The sequence below is a fragment of the Micromonas pusilla genome (assembly GCF_000151265.4).
Source record: "Micromonas pusilla CCMP1545 genomic scaffold MICPUCscaffold_2, whole genome shotgun sequence".
Lineage (NCBI taxonomy): Eukaryota > Viridiplantae > Chlorophyta > Mamiellophyceae > Mamiellales > Mamiellaceae > Micromonas > Micromonas pusilla.
Window position 1 is genome coordinate 3,443 of NW_003315883.1, and position 15,890 is coordinate 19,332.

Below are 15,890 nucleotides of genomic sequence, written 5' to 3' on the forward strand. Positions count from 1 at the left end.
GAAACGACGCATCATGGGCCACATCTCCGTCGCGCTCGTATCCGCCATCGGGGACCGCATCGCTGGCGCGCCCATCTCGTACGCGCTCAGAACCTCACGTGACTCTGAAAACTTCCACGCGGGCGCGGCAGCGCAAATCCTTTTTATGGAGCCCGACACTGCTGGCGATTTCCACATCGCCCCGGCTTCGTGCGCTCGTGAGGCTCACATGGGTTCCATGAATCCCGTCGTGGGGTTGCTTACTACGTGAGAGGATTGTTCGTAGTGCGGTCTGCTCGCTTCTAGATCACATGTTTTACCCGGATGGGTTAGAGCTCAGTCTTTTTGTAATCAGACCTACACAGTGTACTGTACAATATCGCGCCCCAATATCGCGCCCCCGCGCGGTTCGACGTTCGGCTCTTCGGCATCACGGCAGCGCCAGTCGTCGCCGCGCCGCGCGGGTCTCGCGTCGCGTCGCGATGTCGTCGACGCGTCGCTCCCCGCGCGTCGGCGACGCCGCCGCCGCGCGCGCGTCGTCGCGTCCGTCCACGTCCGGGCCGTCCACGCCGCCGGACGTCGCGCTCGTCGTCCCGTGCCACGACGAGGCGAAGCGATTGGACGTCGACGCGTTCGTCGCCTTCGCGCGCGCGTCCACCAGGGAGTCACCCTGCGTCGTCGTGTTCGTGGACGACGGCAGCGGCGACGACACGCTCGCCGTCTTGCGCGAGATTCGCGATCGCGCGCCCGCGGGCGCGGTCGAGATCCTCGCGGACCGCGCGAACGTCGGGAAGGCGGAGGCGGTGCGACGCGGGTTGCGATTCGCGATCGAACGACTCCGCGCGTCGCACGTCGCGTTCTGGGACGCGGACCTCGCGACGCCGCTGGATCACGTGCGGTTATTCCGCGACGTGTTCGAGACGCGCCCGGAGATCGACATCGTCTTCGGCGCGCGCGTCGGCCTTCTCGGACGCGACATCTCGCGAAGCATGACGCGGCACTACATGGGACGCGTCTTCGCGACGCTCGCGTCGTGGACGCTGAGGTGCGTTCTATACACTGGTCCCCATACGACGGCGTTCGCGTGGTGAACGCCGATCCTTGAGGACTTTTGCCGGCGCATCTCTACGCCCACCCCTCGCTTTCAATCCCGACACACCTCGATGACTTTCAACTCCGTCTGACGCCTTTGAACTCCACCCCGACGTTCGCTCGTATGGAACGACCCCGAGCCTGAGCGTCTACGACACGCAGTGCGGCGCGAAGATGTTCAAAGTAGTAGGGGGGGGGACGTCAGAGCTCGCCGTCGTGCTCTCCGAGCCGTTCCGAACGCGGTGGGTCTTCGACGTCGAGATGCTCGCGCGGTTCCACGCGCTCGCCGTCGCCGACGGGTCCGCGCCCGTGCGCGAGCGCGTGTACGAGTTCCCGCTGTTGCGGTGGAAGGACGTCGGCGGGTCGAAGGTGAAGGCGAGCGACGTCGTGAAGATGGCGTGGGGGTTGCTGGGGATTCGGCGCCGGTACTTCTGGTCGCGCGAGCCGTGGCCGCCGCCGCGACGTGACGACGATAGCTCTTAGCGCACGCCGTCCCTAGGTAGTTGTTCTACGAAGGTCGTTGTTCTGCCGAAGGTACACACTGTGTTAATTCGCGGCTTAAGGGCATAGGCACTGTACTTTATACACATGATGAAACTGAATAAAACAAAAAGGTTGACGTCGGACGTCTACTCTATGTACAATATATATTTGATGCGAACACGCGTTCATCACGCCCACGACCCGGACGCGCCGTAGTCGTTCGCCGCGGCGACAAACGCGGTTTTTTCATCCGCGCCGCCGCCGCCGCGTCTTCCGCCCGCGTGCCCGCGCCTCGTACGCGTCACTACGAAGAGCGCAGCCGCGGCGACGACGGTCGCGACTACCGCCGCGACTACCGCCGGAAGCGTCGCGGCGTCGTGCTCGGGCGCCGCGAGGCGACCGCCGAGCGACGCGGTCGTCGCCGTCGGCGGTCCGTTGAGCAGACGCTTGAAGTACGCGATCCCGCGGGCGAAATTGGCTCGCGCGGCTTGGTTGCCGGCCGCGGCGGCCGATTTCGCCTTTTTAATCAACCCCCCGATGCGTCCTCTGAGCGCCTTCACGTGCCCGTCGCTCCAGGAGATGACGGAATCGGTTTTGTAATTCGCGGAGACGACGAGCGTCCCGCGCTTTTTCATGATCACGTTCACCGCCCGCATCGTACGCGGTCCCGCGGCCATCTGCGAAAACCTCTTCACGCCTCTCGGGTCCTTCCCGACGAACCCGGTGAATCTCAGCACGAGCGTCGCGGACGTGCCGTCCGCGCTCTTCTCCGCGGAGACGCGCGACGGCGCGAGCGAATGGAATTTGATCCCGCGGCTCAGGCGCGACTTCACGACGTTTTCGACGAAATTCAGTTGCGCCTCCGCCTTCGCCGCGGACATGCCCGTGATCGCGTACGTCGCCGTGACGGTCGTCGACGTCACCGCGTCCGCCGGAGTCGAAGGCACGGGAAGAGGAGAAACCGGACCCGGTGACACAGGATGCTCCGATGACACCGCAGTAGAAGCCGATGAGACCGGTGATGAAGGCGCCTCGGGCGCCGCGGGCGCGGGCGTCGACCCTCGCACGTTTTCACCCTCGCTCTTCGCCGTCGTCGCCGTCGTCGTCGTCGTCTCCTTCGTCGTCTCTTTCGTCGTTTCCCCCCACTCCTCCGCGTTCCACGGCCCCGCGACCGCGAGCGTCACCGCGCCGAGCTTCGAGCATTCGCACGCGTACGCGTCGCCGCCGAGAGACGTGATCTCGCAGCCGGCGTCGTCGCGTGTCCTCCACGCGACGTCCTTCTCCGCGAGCGACCCGGCGCCATCCGCGGAGACGGTATTGAGCGTCGCGCAGTAGAGACGCTTCGCGTGCGTCGCCGGGACTTTACTCGCGTGCGTCGCGCCGTCGCGCGTCACCGCGCCGAGACGCGACGTGAGCGTCACGCGGACGCGGAGGCTGTCGAGCGCGTCGATTTGCCCGTAGAACTCGTCCACGACGGCGAACGACGCGACGACGTCGCTCGCGATGATCGGCAGCCCGCACGAGTCCGAGTCGCGGTCCGAGTCGTCGGCGCACGACGAAAACGCGGTCGACGGTATCGCGCCCGCGCTAAACGTCGCGCATCGATCGGACTTGATCTTCGTCACCGTCTCGTGCGTCTCTCCGCTCGCGTGAATCGCGCCGACGACGCTGAGGGTCGTTCCATACAAAGCGATGTCGGGGTAGAGTTCAAAGGCGTCAGTTGAAGTCGAATGGTGTCGAGGGCGGGAATCGAAAGCGAGGGGTGGGCGGAGAGAGACGACGGCAAAATCCTTAAGGAACGGCGTTCACCACGCGGACGGGGTCGTATGGGGACCAGTGTAACTAGAACGCGCCTGAATTTCGGAACCTCCGCTGGCCACGGGTTCGCCGCGTCGTTCATCGCGGCGTGAAACCCCGCGGGGGTTCCCGAGTACGTCGCGCGCGTGTACAGCCGCGCGCGCGGTTCGGCGTCTGTTTCGATTGCGCGAACGGTGACGGGTGCGTTGCACGTCTCCTCGCGCGCGGCAGCCGCGGCGGCGGCGCCGCGCAAAATCCTCGCCGACGCCGCGCCGGACTTTTCATAGCCGCGGAATCTCGCGGCGACGCCGTACGCGTTCGTGAGTCTGGACCACGCGCCGATGTCGTCGCCTCCGGGCATCGTCGCGACCGCGCGCTCGTCGTCCGGCCAGTCGTGCGCGATGCGCGCCATGATCGCGGTGATGTTCGACATCGGCAACGCCTAGGTCGGGGCGAGGTTCAAAGGCGTCGGGCGGAGTCGTGAGGCGTCGCGGGTTTGGATTATCCATAAAACAGAGGGGCGGGCGGAGAGAAACATACGCCGGGAGATGAAGTCCTCGGACGGACTCTTAAGGAACAGCGTTCACCACGCGAGGGATGCGGTCGTATGGGGACCAGTGTGAGATAGAACGGACCTCGGGATGCTCGTCGTTCGGGTCGATCATGCGCTTCGTGGCGACGTACGTCTCAAACAGATCGAGCGCGGCGTCTCGCACCTCGACGGACGGGTTCGACGTCTCGCTCGTGATGCGGACGATGGCGTCGGTCGCTTTCTTGAGCTCCGCGCCGAAATCACTCTCCGAGAGGAGCTTTCTTCGCGTTATCGATGAAGAGACGCCGCCACCAGAGGAGGACAAAGAGAGGCCTAACTTTGCGTACTTTTCCTTGTCCACCTGCTGCAGCCGTCGAAGCGCCGCGGGGAAGACGCGAACGTACTCGCGATGGTCGCCTTGGACGAATACCTTATCGATCACCGCGTGGACGTCCGCCGCGGCCGCGACCGGGACGATCGTCTCCGAGTACCCGAACGCGCCGTCGTCGTCAAACGCGACGCAACGTATTTTCGTACCGCCTCCCTTCTCGCCGCTGTGAGGCAACAGGACATCCTCGAAGAGGGCGTCTCCGTACTGCAAGTCGCTCAGCCACGCCCATCGCGCGTTGTACGCGTCAAAGTTGTACCAGAACCCGAGTCTGTAGTCCAGGCTCTCGTCCGTGTCGATCCACTGCCCGCAGTCGACGGTGAACTTCGTCTGGAACTCGACGCCGCCCTCGGGTGGCTCGAACGAGACGCCGTCGAGCGCGCGCGGCGGAGCGTTCACGGTGATGAGCCTCTGAGCTTTGCCTTGGCATCCGTTTTTGTCGTTCACGAGGCGGACGTACAACGTGAGGACGTACTCGCGTCCGGGAACCAACGTGTTCTTCGCGAGGGAGAAATACGACTTGTCGAGCCAGTCCGTGGAGATTTCCTTCGACCACTCCGCGGAAGCGGAGATGGGCAGAGTGTCCGCCATCGTCCACCGGAATTGCACGCGTCCACGATTGCTCGAGCCGGATCCGTAAATCCGGAACAAATACTGCGCGTTGACGCGCGAATTCATCGGCTCGATGTTCGCGAAAGGGCACCCCGGTCCCGTGGTGAGTATCCCCATGTCAGGCAAACTCTCCCGAAGCGACTTCCGCGAGTTCAGCGTGAACGTGTAATCCTTGCCAAACTCCATCGCGTTCGGGGGCAGCACCAGCGGACTTCCGTTCGGGAGCGCTTCTCCTTCGAAGGTATCGAGTTCCTCCACCGGCCAAAAAGCAACCTGTCCTCGTGAGTTCGTAGGCGTCGCTTTCGGGGGCGTCGGCGCCTTGCCCATGTCGAGCTCGCACCCGTGTCGATCCGCCTCCATGTTTCGGCAGTTCCAGACGTGATCCGCGATCTCTCGATCCGTGCGCCAGTCCGGGTCGATGCGCGCGTCCGCGAGGGCGACGATTTCATTCTCCTCCGTGACGTCCACCGCGCGTCGGGTCAGCCACTCCGTCCGCGTGAGCGTAGGCTTGAGCCTCGTTTCGTCGAAGACCCCTGGTTCGGGCACGTCGTCGGTCCGAAGCTTTTGCGCGTACTCCGAGTACTCGCCGCCGTTGCCGCCGTACACCACACTGCGTATGACGTTGAATTTGGGTTTTACCTTTTTATAAAACGTCTTCGTCAACAGCCGCTCGCCCTTGTACGAGACGACGAACGTGGCGTTGAACGAGTACACGCGCCCTCCGAAGAGCATATTCTTCGGAACGTTGAACATGAGCCCGGCGTCTTTCGCGAGCTTCGCGAGCTTCGCTTCCTGGGACACCACGTCCGTGTGAAGCCCCGAGGGCGTGGGCCAACCAGTCACGCGGTCCGCCGGCCAATTAGGGTCAATCGCGGCGGTCGCGTTCCACGTCGGTTCAACGGTGGTGAACGCGTTCATCCAAGCGACGCACTCGTCCGGCATCCACCCGTAACTTGAAACACCCGTCGCATAACCTGACAAACTCTTCGCTTCCCCAACCGAACCTACGGATATAATGAATGAAGGTTTGTAGATTTTTTTCATGGCCACGCTGTGAGACGCTTTGTCCCCGTGGTTATCGTCCGGGTCATCCGTGTACACGTGCCCAACCTTGTTGGTGACGACCATGGAGAAGTAAAGTTCCCCATCGCAATTTTGCGGATAAAAAAGCAAGGACTCGGGGATCATGACGTTGGTCCTTGTCGGCGGTCGCGACGCGAGGAAAGCGCGCAAACGAGACGCCTTCACCTCGTCCTCCGGGAATTCGTATTCGCAGCCACTTTGCATGCCGTCGTAAGACCACTTGAACAGCAGCGGTTGCGTCCCGAGCTTACCAGTGCTATAAGTCCCGCGGAGCGGAAGGGTGATGTTGTTTACGCAACCGGGGATAAGATATTTGGTCAGCTCAGGGACAGAAGACAACTTCGCCTTCACCGCGATGGGAAATCCTGGTCGTTTCGTGACCATGATCGACGCCGTGGAGCTGGCGCCTTTATCGCGGAACCGATCGGTGTACACGACTCCGCCACGAATCGCGACCAAGGATCCGTCGGCCAACCCGTCGCTCGCTTCGATGACGGCGTGGTTCTCACCGAGGTTCACGCGCGCGGTTCTCTTGTCGAGAAACACCGCGGTGCACTTCGCGCCGAGAATCGCCGTCGTGTTGGCGTCGAAGAGCGCGGAGCACGGGTACACGCCGCCGAGCGTCAGCCCCGCGGTCTCGCCACGGTCCGTGTCCGTGTCGAATTTCACGTCGATCATCGCCTTGGAGTTCACGAAATGCGCCCACATCAGCATCGAGGGAGGCTCTTTGAAATCCAGCGGGTTGCAGTACTCCAAAGACCCGAGCTGCGCCGGGCCTTTGATGAGCGCGGCGTACGCGTCCGTTTTGAGACAGTCGATGCCTTCGAACTCGACGCACCCGGTACCCCATTTCGCATTCTCGCCCCAGACTTGCAACGCATTCGCGGACGTGTAGAACTGACCCATCTCCTTCGTCGGTTCCGCCTCGATGAGCAGCGCGCTCGTGCACGACCCAAACGTAAACGGATCGTCCGGACAATACCCGCCGCCGACGACACCGGTGACGCGTCCACCGCCGCCAAATTGCATGTAATATTGAGCCGAGAACTTATCTTCCGTCTGCACGTGTCGATATTGCGTCGGGTGCGACCACTTCACGCGTCGAATCAGGTTCGGGTCGTAAATCGCGAAGTACGGTTCGCCGCCGGATGCTTTGGCGAGCGGGTACCCGTTTGTGGTTTGAAAGTCGCGATGCTCCACATCGCCGCCGAAATTTCCGCCGAAGATGATGTTGCCCTTGTCGTCGATGTCCATGCCAGTGACGGAAATGGAGTGCAACCCTCTAGTTCCATCATAACTCCTTATACCGAGGGGGAAATGCACTCGTTCCGCATATTTTTTGTAGCTGAACAAGAACTTGCCGCGGATGACGTGCCCGTCGAAAGGCTCGATGAGCCCGACGTACGCGGCGCTCCCGGCGAAGAACTCTTTCATCTGGGGATGAATCACGTCGCCGTATTTATCTTGTCCGGTGGCCGTGATCACAGGGCGTCTTTGCGCGTAAAGAGCCGCGTTCTTTATCGTCCCCGTGACGTTCCTGCCGTCGTATCGAAAAATATTCGCGGCGATCGGGATGTCAAAAAAAGGCTTGAGCTCACGGCCAGTCACGCTGCCGCCGACGAATAGCCGGCCAGCCTTGTCCACGACGAGGACGTTGACTTGCGTGTGCGCGGATTCGTCGTATCGAATAGCCGAACCGGGAAAGTCCCAGGTGGTCCACGAGCGACGGCCCGTGGACATGTCGAACGCGCGGACGAACGCGACCTCCACGGTCCCGGGATCCGTGTTATTATCTCCCATCCAGTTCTCTTTTTTATACCCGCCGACGAAAACCTTGTCGTGCGCAGGCAAATCACTGACCGCGACGTCTGCGAACGTGCCATGTCCGTCCAAACTCAAATCCACGCGCCGAATCTCAGCGCCGCTCGCGGCGTCCAAAATGTGAAGCTTTTTGGCTTTGAGATCGAGCACGGCGACTTTCAACCCTCTCGGGCCGATGTCAATTTTCACGCGCTTCGCTCCGCCGCACATCGCGTCGCACTCGTCCTCAGCCGTTTTCTTACACGAGTCGCACGAGTTCCAAATCGTGACGTTCGCGTACGCGTTTAGCTTCAAAACGCCCTGCGGGCCGTAGACGACGACGCTGCCCTCGGTGATCGCGCGCGCCATGTCCCCCGCGGCGCCGGCGCCGAGGTACGAGATCGATTTCGGATGACCGCACGACGCGCTCGGATCGCCCTCGACGCACCCGGCGCCCTCGAGGGTGAAAACCTGCGACATGCACTTCGAACCCGCGGTGTCGTTGTATTTACCCTCGAGCGAGATGTTCGATGCGCAACCCTTCGCCTCTGGCGTGACGTCCACCCTGGGGAAGCTGAGATTCGTCCCGAGCACGCCCGGCGGACCAAACTTGCCGGCGAATAAAAAGTCCCCGTTTGGTTTCGAAACCCCCGCGGACGCGAACGTGCTGCTGTTTCTTCGGTTCCCGAGGTACGACGCGAAACCGTACCTGTTATTCATAGACATCAACGGCTTGCACTCGTCCGTGACGAGACGTCGGATTCCCAGCGCGCGCTGCACGTCGTAGAAGCCTAGTTCGCCGTTGACGTACCTGGCCTTATTTGTGCCAAAATCGCACTTCCAAAGCGGGTCCTTCATCGGGTCGTATCCCGCGACGAGCATGCCGTAATACGTGAAACCGCCGTCAGGAGAGAAGACGTTGACCAACTTCGTGCACGCCCACGGCGTCGGCGCGGCGTCTTGCGAGAGAGGCATCCACTCGAGTTGAAGGAAATTTTTGTCGTCGAGCATCCTTCGGTCCGCGTACCCGTAGAATTCTTTCAAGTAGTCGTGGCCGATGTGCGTGATACTCCGGCCGCTGAAGATGAATTCTCGCCCTAATGGAATCCCCGTGGTGGACCAACCCCCCTCTCTCCGCGGCGTTTCCTTGTGCCACGTGAACACGAGGTTTTCAGCGCCCCCGACGATGAGAAAATCTTTGTGGTCGCCGGTTTTCAAGAGCTTCCCTTCGACTGATTTGAAGACGGTGCTCTGGGGTGAGTTCACCTTCGCTTCTTTCGCGACCTCGCGGAATTTCGGCTCGGACGTGTTCGCCTTCATCTCGAAGATGCCGTGAAAGGATGCGTTTTTGAAGTCGTCGCCGCAGAGCCCCTCCATCGCGCACGTCGTCTTCTCGCCTCTCAGAAGCGAGATTGCATATTTTACGATAGTGTGCTCGCCAAATACTTCTCCCAAAAAAATAAATGGTTCAATACTAGTTGATTTGGATTGGATCATGATGTCGCCGTCGGCGTTTACCTTCCACGGACCAGTGTGTTCCAGAGGTATCTTCGTCCACCGTCCTTGAGGAATCGGAACGTGATTGACGAATAAATTTGGGTCGTTGCAGTCTGGCTGGCAACGTTTCTTCCAAGCGTCCGGATGCGGCGGCGCAAATTTCGCTCGTTCCGCCAACCTCTCCGCGAGCGCGTCGTCGATCAACACGTCGTCGCCCACGGTAACGACAAAATCGTACATGTCCGCCATCGCCGACGCGGGGCGAAACGGCGCCGCCGCGCGCGAGCTGTGATCGAGCATGTGCGGTTCTTTTATGATCAGCCTATCGAAATCGCCCATGAGCGTCGTCGGTTCATTGGCCCCGCAGTCCTCGTGTTCGCATTGCGTGTACACGGGAACGTCGTTATGGTCCATGTAGAGTCCGTTCGGAACCTCGACTTGGCAGGCCAAAGTCTCGCCGACGTACAAATAAACGTTCTCGCCATCGAACACCGACGCGACGTGCGTCCACTCGCTCGTTGGCACGACATCTTTGCTCGTGCACGTCTGCACCGACGCGTCTGAAGAGGTGCAAACTTTTCGGCACTCCTCGGGCCTTTTGTGTCCATACGAATTTTGACCGTTCCGCGACCACGAAGGGAATATCGGCGAGCATTTTTGACGTTCGGACCCTGGATATGTATTCTTTCTGCAAGAAAACGTCTTCCCTCGGTCCGTCACAGATAGTACGAGCTTCCCTGATCTGTCGACGTACACGGACATGCCCTTCACCGCGAAGCCGCCGCCGGGGACCGTTTCCCAACCCTGCGGTTGCGCATCTCCGGCGTCGACGTAGTGGCCATTCGGGGCATTATACGCGGGAGCGAACGGTTTGCCGATGTGCCAGAGGTTGCCCACCTGCGTCGGTCCGTAAGGTTTGGGCGGCGCCGGCTCCTCCGCAGAGCTAGGAGCGGTCGCCGTACCTTCATCCGCGGTGGCGTCGCGTTCGAACACGAACGTCGTGCCCAACTTCATTACTCGCCTGAAAGGGTCCCAAAGGTACGTAATTTCCCTGTAACGCGCCGCCGTCACCGCGAAAGCGTCGCCGCTGACGTCGACGGAGGCGCCGAACAGGTGACCGGTTTGAGAATTCCCGGGACATGCCAGTTTTTTTCGATAGGACCATTCGCTCGCAACGACGCCGGGAGCATCGCGCGTGTACAAGTACGCGGCTTCGTTCTGATTGGAGAGTGTGCCGATGATGATCGTGTCTTTATCGATGCCGACTGATCTCCCGAACGCGTTCGCTTCGCCGACGCCCAGGTCGGACGCGAGCACCGATCGTTGCGTCCACGTGGACCCGTCGCGCGTGAAAACGTACACCAAATTGGCGCCTTCTGAAGCGACCACGACGGTATCGCCTGAGATGTCGACCGCGCTACCGAATGTTCCATCAACAAGCGGCTCTGAAGCTTTGAACTTCGTGACTTGCGACCACTTCTTCGCGTCAGACTCGTCCACTTGGAAGACGTACGCGGCGCCGTGCTGTTCGGCCCCTTCCGCGCCTACGATCAGCGTCTGACCGTCGTCGCTGACCGCCACGCTCGATCCGAAACCTCGATCCGAAGACTTGTCGAAGCGGGCTGCGTAGGCACGGGGTTGGGCTACGTAGTCATCCGCCGTCAGTACCGCGCTCTGCGAGAAGTCATCAGTATTTTTGTCCTTGCTGAGGACGAAAACCTTCCGAGACCAACCCTCGTATCCTGGTACACCGACGAAAGCTGTGTTCCCGTCTTTGCTCATCGCTAAGCTCCTCTTAGGATCTGAACCCCCGACGTGAACGTGTGACACAGGTACCGCGTCTCCCGTCGCGTCGCGTCTGTAGAAAAATACTTTCCCCGACCTGCCCGTCCCGACGGCGATGAACGCGTCAGAGATGGCGACGTTGTCACCGAACTTACAATTGAAGGGCATGGACATCAGGGATCCGTAGCTTTCCCTAGGTTGGAGCGTCGCTCTGAGCGCCCACTCATTCGTCGCCGATGTCTTTTTGAAGAGATACGCCTTTTCGATCGCGGGAGCTCCGATCACCATCGTGTCCCCGTCGAGCGCCATCGCCTTTCCTCCGTCGTCGTCGTATCCCATTTGGTCATTTTGGCCCGCGTTATCTACCCGGACTGTAGACGATAGCTTCGTGATATACGGCGGCGGAGGGGGCTTTTTCGGCGGAGGCGCATCAGCCGACGGGGCCTCGGCAAAGTACGCGGCCCAATCGATCTTCTCGTCTTTGTTTTCCGGCACCGAAACACTGAGGTTTTGGTAAACCGGCTCGTACTGTCGGAGATAAACGTACGAAGACACGGCGATCTTCTCGCGGGCGTCGCGCGCGCGCGCGGGTAACGTAGGGGGATCCCACGCGTATTGCAAGGAAAGATTCTCCCCGTCTTCGAGAGAACCTGAAGCCCTACTTGACGTGTAACCCTTCCATATGGCCGTCCTCTCCCTGGCAATGACATCCGGGGGGAACGCGCGAGGGAGGCTCCAAGGCAGCTGCGGCTCGCGCCATCTGCCGAGGATATATTTCTTTCCGGGAACGGTCGGAGGGCCGCCCGGGTCGACTTCTTCGTCCGGGTTTTCCCACGCGTAATCCCACGCGATGATACCGTCGCTCGTGTCTTCGCGATCGTATTCGGTGCGACCGATGAAGAGCGTGTTTGGGTACGCCGGGGACTCGTCAAACGAGTACCCGTGGTCCAGAGCGTTGGCGGTCGTCTTTTTTCCCGTCATATCATACGGACTCTTCTCGTATGGCGCGGACCAACGAGTCCAGGTGTCGGACGTCTCAAACAGTGGTTCCCCGAGCGTTCTCGACTTGATGTTCTCTATGAGCCAACCCGGGTTGTTGTCCGAGGTCGGGGTGACGAACCGTCGGATCTTCAGGCTCGGCAACTCCACGTCGTAGCCGGTCTGCTCGTTGCAACCAGTACTGTATCTCATACAGTTGAAGGGAACGCCGGGAACGTTGAACTTGCGCTCCGCCAGTTTCTCCGCGGGCGAGCGCTCGTAGTCGTCCGCGCCGACGATGAGCCACGTGGGACTTTCTCGTACGGCGCGGAACGAGTAGATGTTACTCACGTGCTCGTTCCCCCCGACGCGCGCGACGCCGCCTACGGGGACTTTCTCCGCCTCCAATCTAGGGTCGGTGGCTTTGAGGACGCCTGTTTTCATGTCGACGTACGCCGCGCAGCTGAGGGTGATTCCACACGAAAGAAGTTCATCGGTCGGTTAAAAGGGGACGCGGATCATACGGTACGGTACGGTACGGTGATCTTATCATATTTTGAAACCGAGCGGCGGGTGGAAAACTTTTGTAAAGTACGCACCTGACGTGAGTCCTCCCGAGCTCCTCGTCCGTGACGTGGCCATTTAAGGTCGGGACTGTCTTCGTGCATCGGATCCACTCCTCGCCGTACGGCGTGATCTTGTTGTAGTACGTCCCGTCGAACTCGTACGAACAGTCGTAAATCGTTCCGTTCAGAATGCGCAACCACGGTTTGTCTATGGCGCACCCGTCGCGGAAGACGAAATGCATGAGACCGTGCTTCTCGTAGAAGCGGATCGCGTTCCCGATGCGATTATCGTGAAACTCGGACGACTTCCAGAATCGCGCGAGCTGGGTCGCGTTCAGAGGCTTCTCGCCCGGACTGAGTCTGAGGGTCGTCCCGCGCGATGAAGACGCGTCGGGGCGGTGTTCGGGGGCGCGTCAGAGGAGTCGCGAGGCACCGCGGTCGAACGCTGCGACCGAGGGATGGGCGAAGAGAGACGCGCGCGGGCAGAGTCCGTCCTCGAGGAGCGGCGTTCAAGGAGCGGCGTTCACCACGCGCGCGAACGGGGTCGTACGGGGACCGGCGTGAGGAGCACGCGCGCGAACGGGGTCGTACGGGGATCAGCGTGAGGAGGACGCGCGCGAACGGGGTCGTACGGGGACCGGCGTGAGGAGGGAGGACGCGCCTGATCACGTCGACGGGCTCGAAGCGATCGAGTCGTCGCTGGCCGCGGATCGGCGTCGGGCGATACTCCGAGCGCTGACCGAATTTTTGCCGACTGTCGCGCTCCTGATCTTCTGCGCGCGCGTTGCCGACGTAGCACGACGAGAGCGGGTCGCCGCAGTTCTCCGCGCGCGCGGGCGTAGGGAGGAGGAGCGCGAGGAGCGCGACGACGACGCGCGCGAACGCGCGAGGAGGGGCGAAATTCATGCGCGAAAACTTAGATCTCGACGGCAGCGCGAGCGCGCGAGCGCGGGTGGAACGCATCGCGCGCGCGGAGGATCGGATCGCAAAGAACGTTCCGCGATGCCGCGGATGGTGGTGCGGCCAGGTGTCGGGTGCGTTCGACGACGTAACGAGCACGCGACGACACAACGAAACGCGCGCATGCAGAATGACACTCGATGTAACACGCCGCGCGACCTTTCGCGAAGATATTCTGTTCCAGATCTACCAGACTAAAAACTCTAGTGCTCGAATCACGTCCGTCGTACTGTACTACTCGTGCCACGGGCACGCGCATGCGGGCGTACAATCGACGCGATGCCCAGGCGGCGCGGGTCCGGGTGTCGCGCGCGGCGCACGGCGAATGTTGTTAATTTTCCTCGCGGCCTCCATCGCGACGTCAGTCCTCTCGCGCGCGCCGCCGTCGTCCATCAGCATGGTTTTTAATGAGATATCCGTCGAACTCGCGGCCGCCGTGCTCTCGCACGTCGATGACCCGGTCGACCGCCTTCGCCTCGCCGCGGTGAGATCGGTGTACTGTACTGTAGATCTGATTAGACTGTGTGTGTTGTAACATCCGGGATACCTGACCTACCTTCGATCAATCGATCGGGGATTTTCCTGGGATAAAAACTTTGATAAGGTTAGGGTGTTTTCATCGACAGAGTCGATCAAATTTACGCACGGCAACAGCATCAATCTGATCGCCGCGTCGCGCGCGGTTCGGACCATCGGACGTTCGGCTCTTCGGCGTCACCGCAGCGCCAGTCCCGAAAATCCTACGCGGTACACGCCTCGTCGCGCCCCGTCCCGAGCTCGCTCGGTCGCGGGGTGAGCGGAGAGAGACGCCGGGAAGTAAAGTCCTCAAGGATCGGCGTTCACCCCGCCGACGCGGCCCCGGCGTACGGAACGCGCCGTATTCTCTCGCGTCACGCGCGCGCCTCCTCCTCCTCCTCCTCCTCCTCCTTCCGATCGCGATCGCGCTTCTCCTCTCCCGCCGCCGCCGCCCTTCTCTCCGCCGCGCGCGTCCGCCGGTCGCCGATCTTTCGCGCCGGGTTCCCCGCCACGATCGCGTACGCGTCGACGTCCCGCGTGACCACCGCGCCCGCGCCGACGACGGCGTGATCGCCCACGACGACGCCGTCTAAGGGCCATTCCATACGAGCGATTGTCGGGGTGGAGTTGAAAGGCGTCAGAGGCGGAGTTGTGAGGCGTCGAGGTGTGAGCGTCGGGATTGAAAGCGAGGGGCGACGGGCGGAGAGAAACGACCGTCGGGAGATAAAGTCCTCAAGGTTCGGCGTTCACCGCGCCGACGCGGTCGTACGGGGACCAGTGTGGTAACAGAACGCGCCTAACACGCACGCGTTGGCGCCGATCCAGACGTCCGCGCCGACGACGACGCCGACGCTTCGAACGCCCTGATCCTTCACCGGGACGTCCGCGTCGTCGAACACGTGATCGAACGCGTAGACGTGCACGCCCGGGCCGATCCGCGCGTCGTCGCCGACGACGACGCCTCCCGCGCCGGACTCGAAGTGGCTGGAGACGGAGCGACGAAGGGCTTTTAGTCCTTAAGAAACGGCGTTCACCACGCGAACGGGGTCGTACGGGGACCGGCGTGAACCAGAACGTCGTCGTCGTCGTCGTCGTCGTCGGTCGTGGTGTGGTCGCGAGGTGTGGGCGGAGAGACAAGGCGGCAAAAGTCCTTAAGGATCGGCGTTCACCACGCGAACGCGGTCGTATGGGGACCAGTGTGACATAGAACGATCACGGCGCGTCGTGATCGATGAGAGCGAGGAATCGGCGGAGAGAGACGCGCGCGGGTGATGAAAGTCATGAAAGTCCAAGTCCTTAAGAAACGGCGTTCACCACGCGAACGGGGTCGTACGGGGACCAGTGTGAATCCTCACCACCGCGCGTTGATCGAGACGTCGTTCCCCAAGACGACCGGCCCGTGGACGTAGACGTGAGACGCGATCTTACATCGGTCGCCGACGACGACGTCCCTTCCCGGCTCCGCGAAGATGTGCGCGTCCTCCGCGATGAAGCAGTCGACGCCGAGGCGCACGGTCTCGGTCGCGCGGAGGCGGTCCTGGACGTCGCGCTGCCACGACGCCGCCCACGCGCGGTGTTTCGGGATGTCGTGGAGCCAGTGCATCCACGACAATCGATGTTTCTTCTGCTCGAGGTACGGGTCGACGGGCGGCGCCTCGTTCGACGACGACGACGACGACGACGACGACGCGAGCGACGCGCGCGCGCGACGGGCGGAGCGAAGGGATCCGCTCCCTCGCGCGCGCGCTGCCGCCGCGAAAACGCAGGATACCGCCGCGCGCGGCATCGCTGCGCCGAGCGAGGTAACAATTAAATGAACTTC

At 61.7% G+C, this 15,890-nt stretch overlaps 3 protein-coding genes and 1 pseudogene across 4 annotated transcripts; 2 read left to right on the top strand and 2 right to left on the bottom strand.

Annotated features, from left to right (window-relative positions):
* Window positions 1–52: 52 nt before the first annotated feature.
* Window positions 53–1,695, top strand: MICPUCDRAFT_54974 (glycosyltransferase family 2 protein). Its single transcript, XM_003055783.1, has 2 exons — window positions 53–1,024; window positions 1,212–1,695. Exons 1-2 carry the CDS (start codon window positions 462–464, stop codon window positions 1,552–1,554), a joined length of 906 nt encoding a protein of 301 aa, XP_003055829.1. The 5' UTR covers window positions 53–461; the 3' UTR covers window positions 1,555–1,695.
* Window positions 1,696–1,742: 47 nt separating this feature from the next.
* On the bottom strand, window positions 1,743–5,243 carry MICPUCDRAFT_63989 (uncharacterized protein; the record flags this gene model as incomplete). The annotated part of the gene is made up of 3 exons (XM_003056172.1): window positions 1,743–3,222; window positions 3,408–3,793; window positions 3,987–5,243. 3 exons carry the CDS (start codon window positions 5,241–5,243, stop codon window positions 1,743–1,745), a joined length of 3,123 nt encoding a protein of 1,040 aa, XP_003056218.1.
* Window positions 5,244–8,941: 3,698 nt separating this feature from the next.
* ODA14 lies at window positions 8,942–9,937 on the top strand (annotated as a pseudogene; the record flags this gene model as incomplete). The annotated part of the gene is made up of 6 exons: window positions 8,942–8,959; window positions 9,091–9,158; window positions 9,237–9,303; window positions 9,375–9,480; window positions 9,541–9,671; window positions 9,800–9,937. Coding segments are annotated over 6 exons (528 nt in total), but the record flags the coding sequence as incomplete, so codon positions are not given.
* Window positions 9,938–14,442: 4,505 nt separating this feature from the next.
* MICPUCDRAFT_70895 (uncharacterized protein) lies at window positions 14,443–15,854 on the bottom strand (the record flags this gene model as incomplete). The annotated part of the gene is made up of 3 exons (XM_003056173.1): window positions 14,443–14,658; window positions 14,869–15,052; window positions 15,424–15,854. 3 exons carry the CDS (start codon window positions 15,852–15,854, stop codon window positions 14,443–14,445), a joined length of 831 nt encoding a protein of 276 aa, XP_003056219.1.
* Window positions 15,855–15,890: the final 36 nt, after the last annotated feature.

What these genes read in the sequence shown, in the direction of transcription:
- MICPUCDRAFT_54974 (XM_003055783.1), top strand. Translation starts at nt 462, where the DNA reads ATGTCGTCGACGCGTCGCTCCCCGCGCGTCGGCGACGCCGCCGCCGCG. An exon ending in CTCGCGTCGTGGACGCTGAG is followed by an intron (nt 1,025 to 1,211) that starts GTGCGTTCTATA and finishes AACGACCCCGAG; the next exon opens with CCTGAGCGTCTACGACACGC.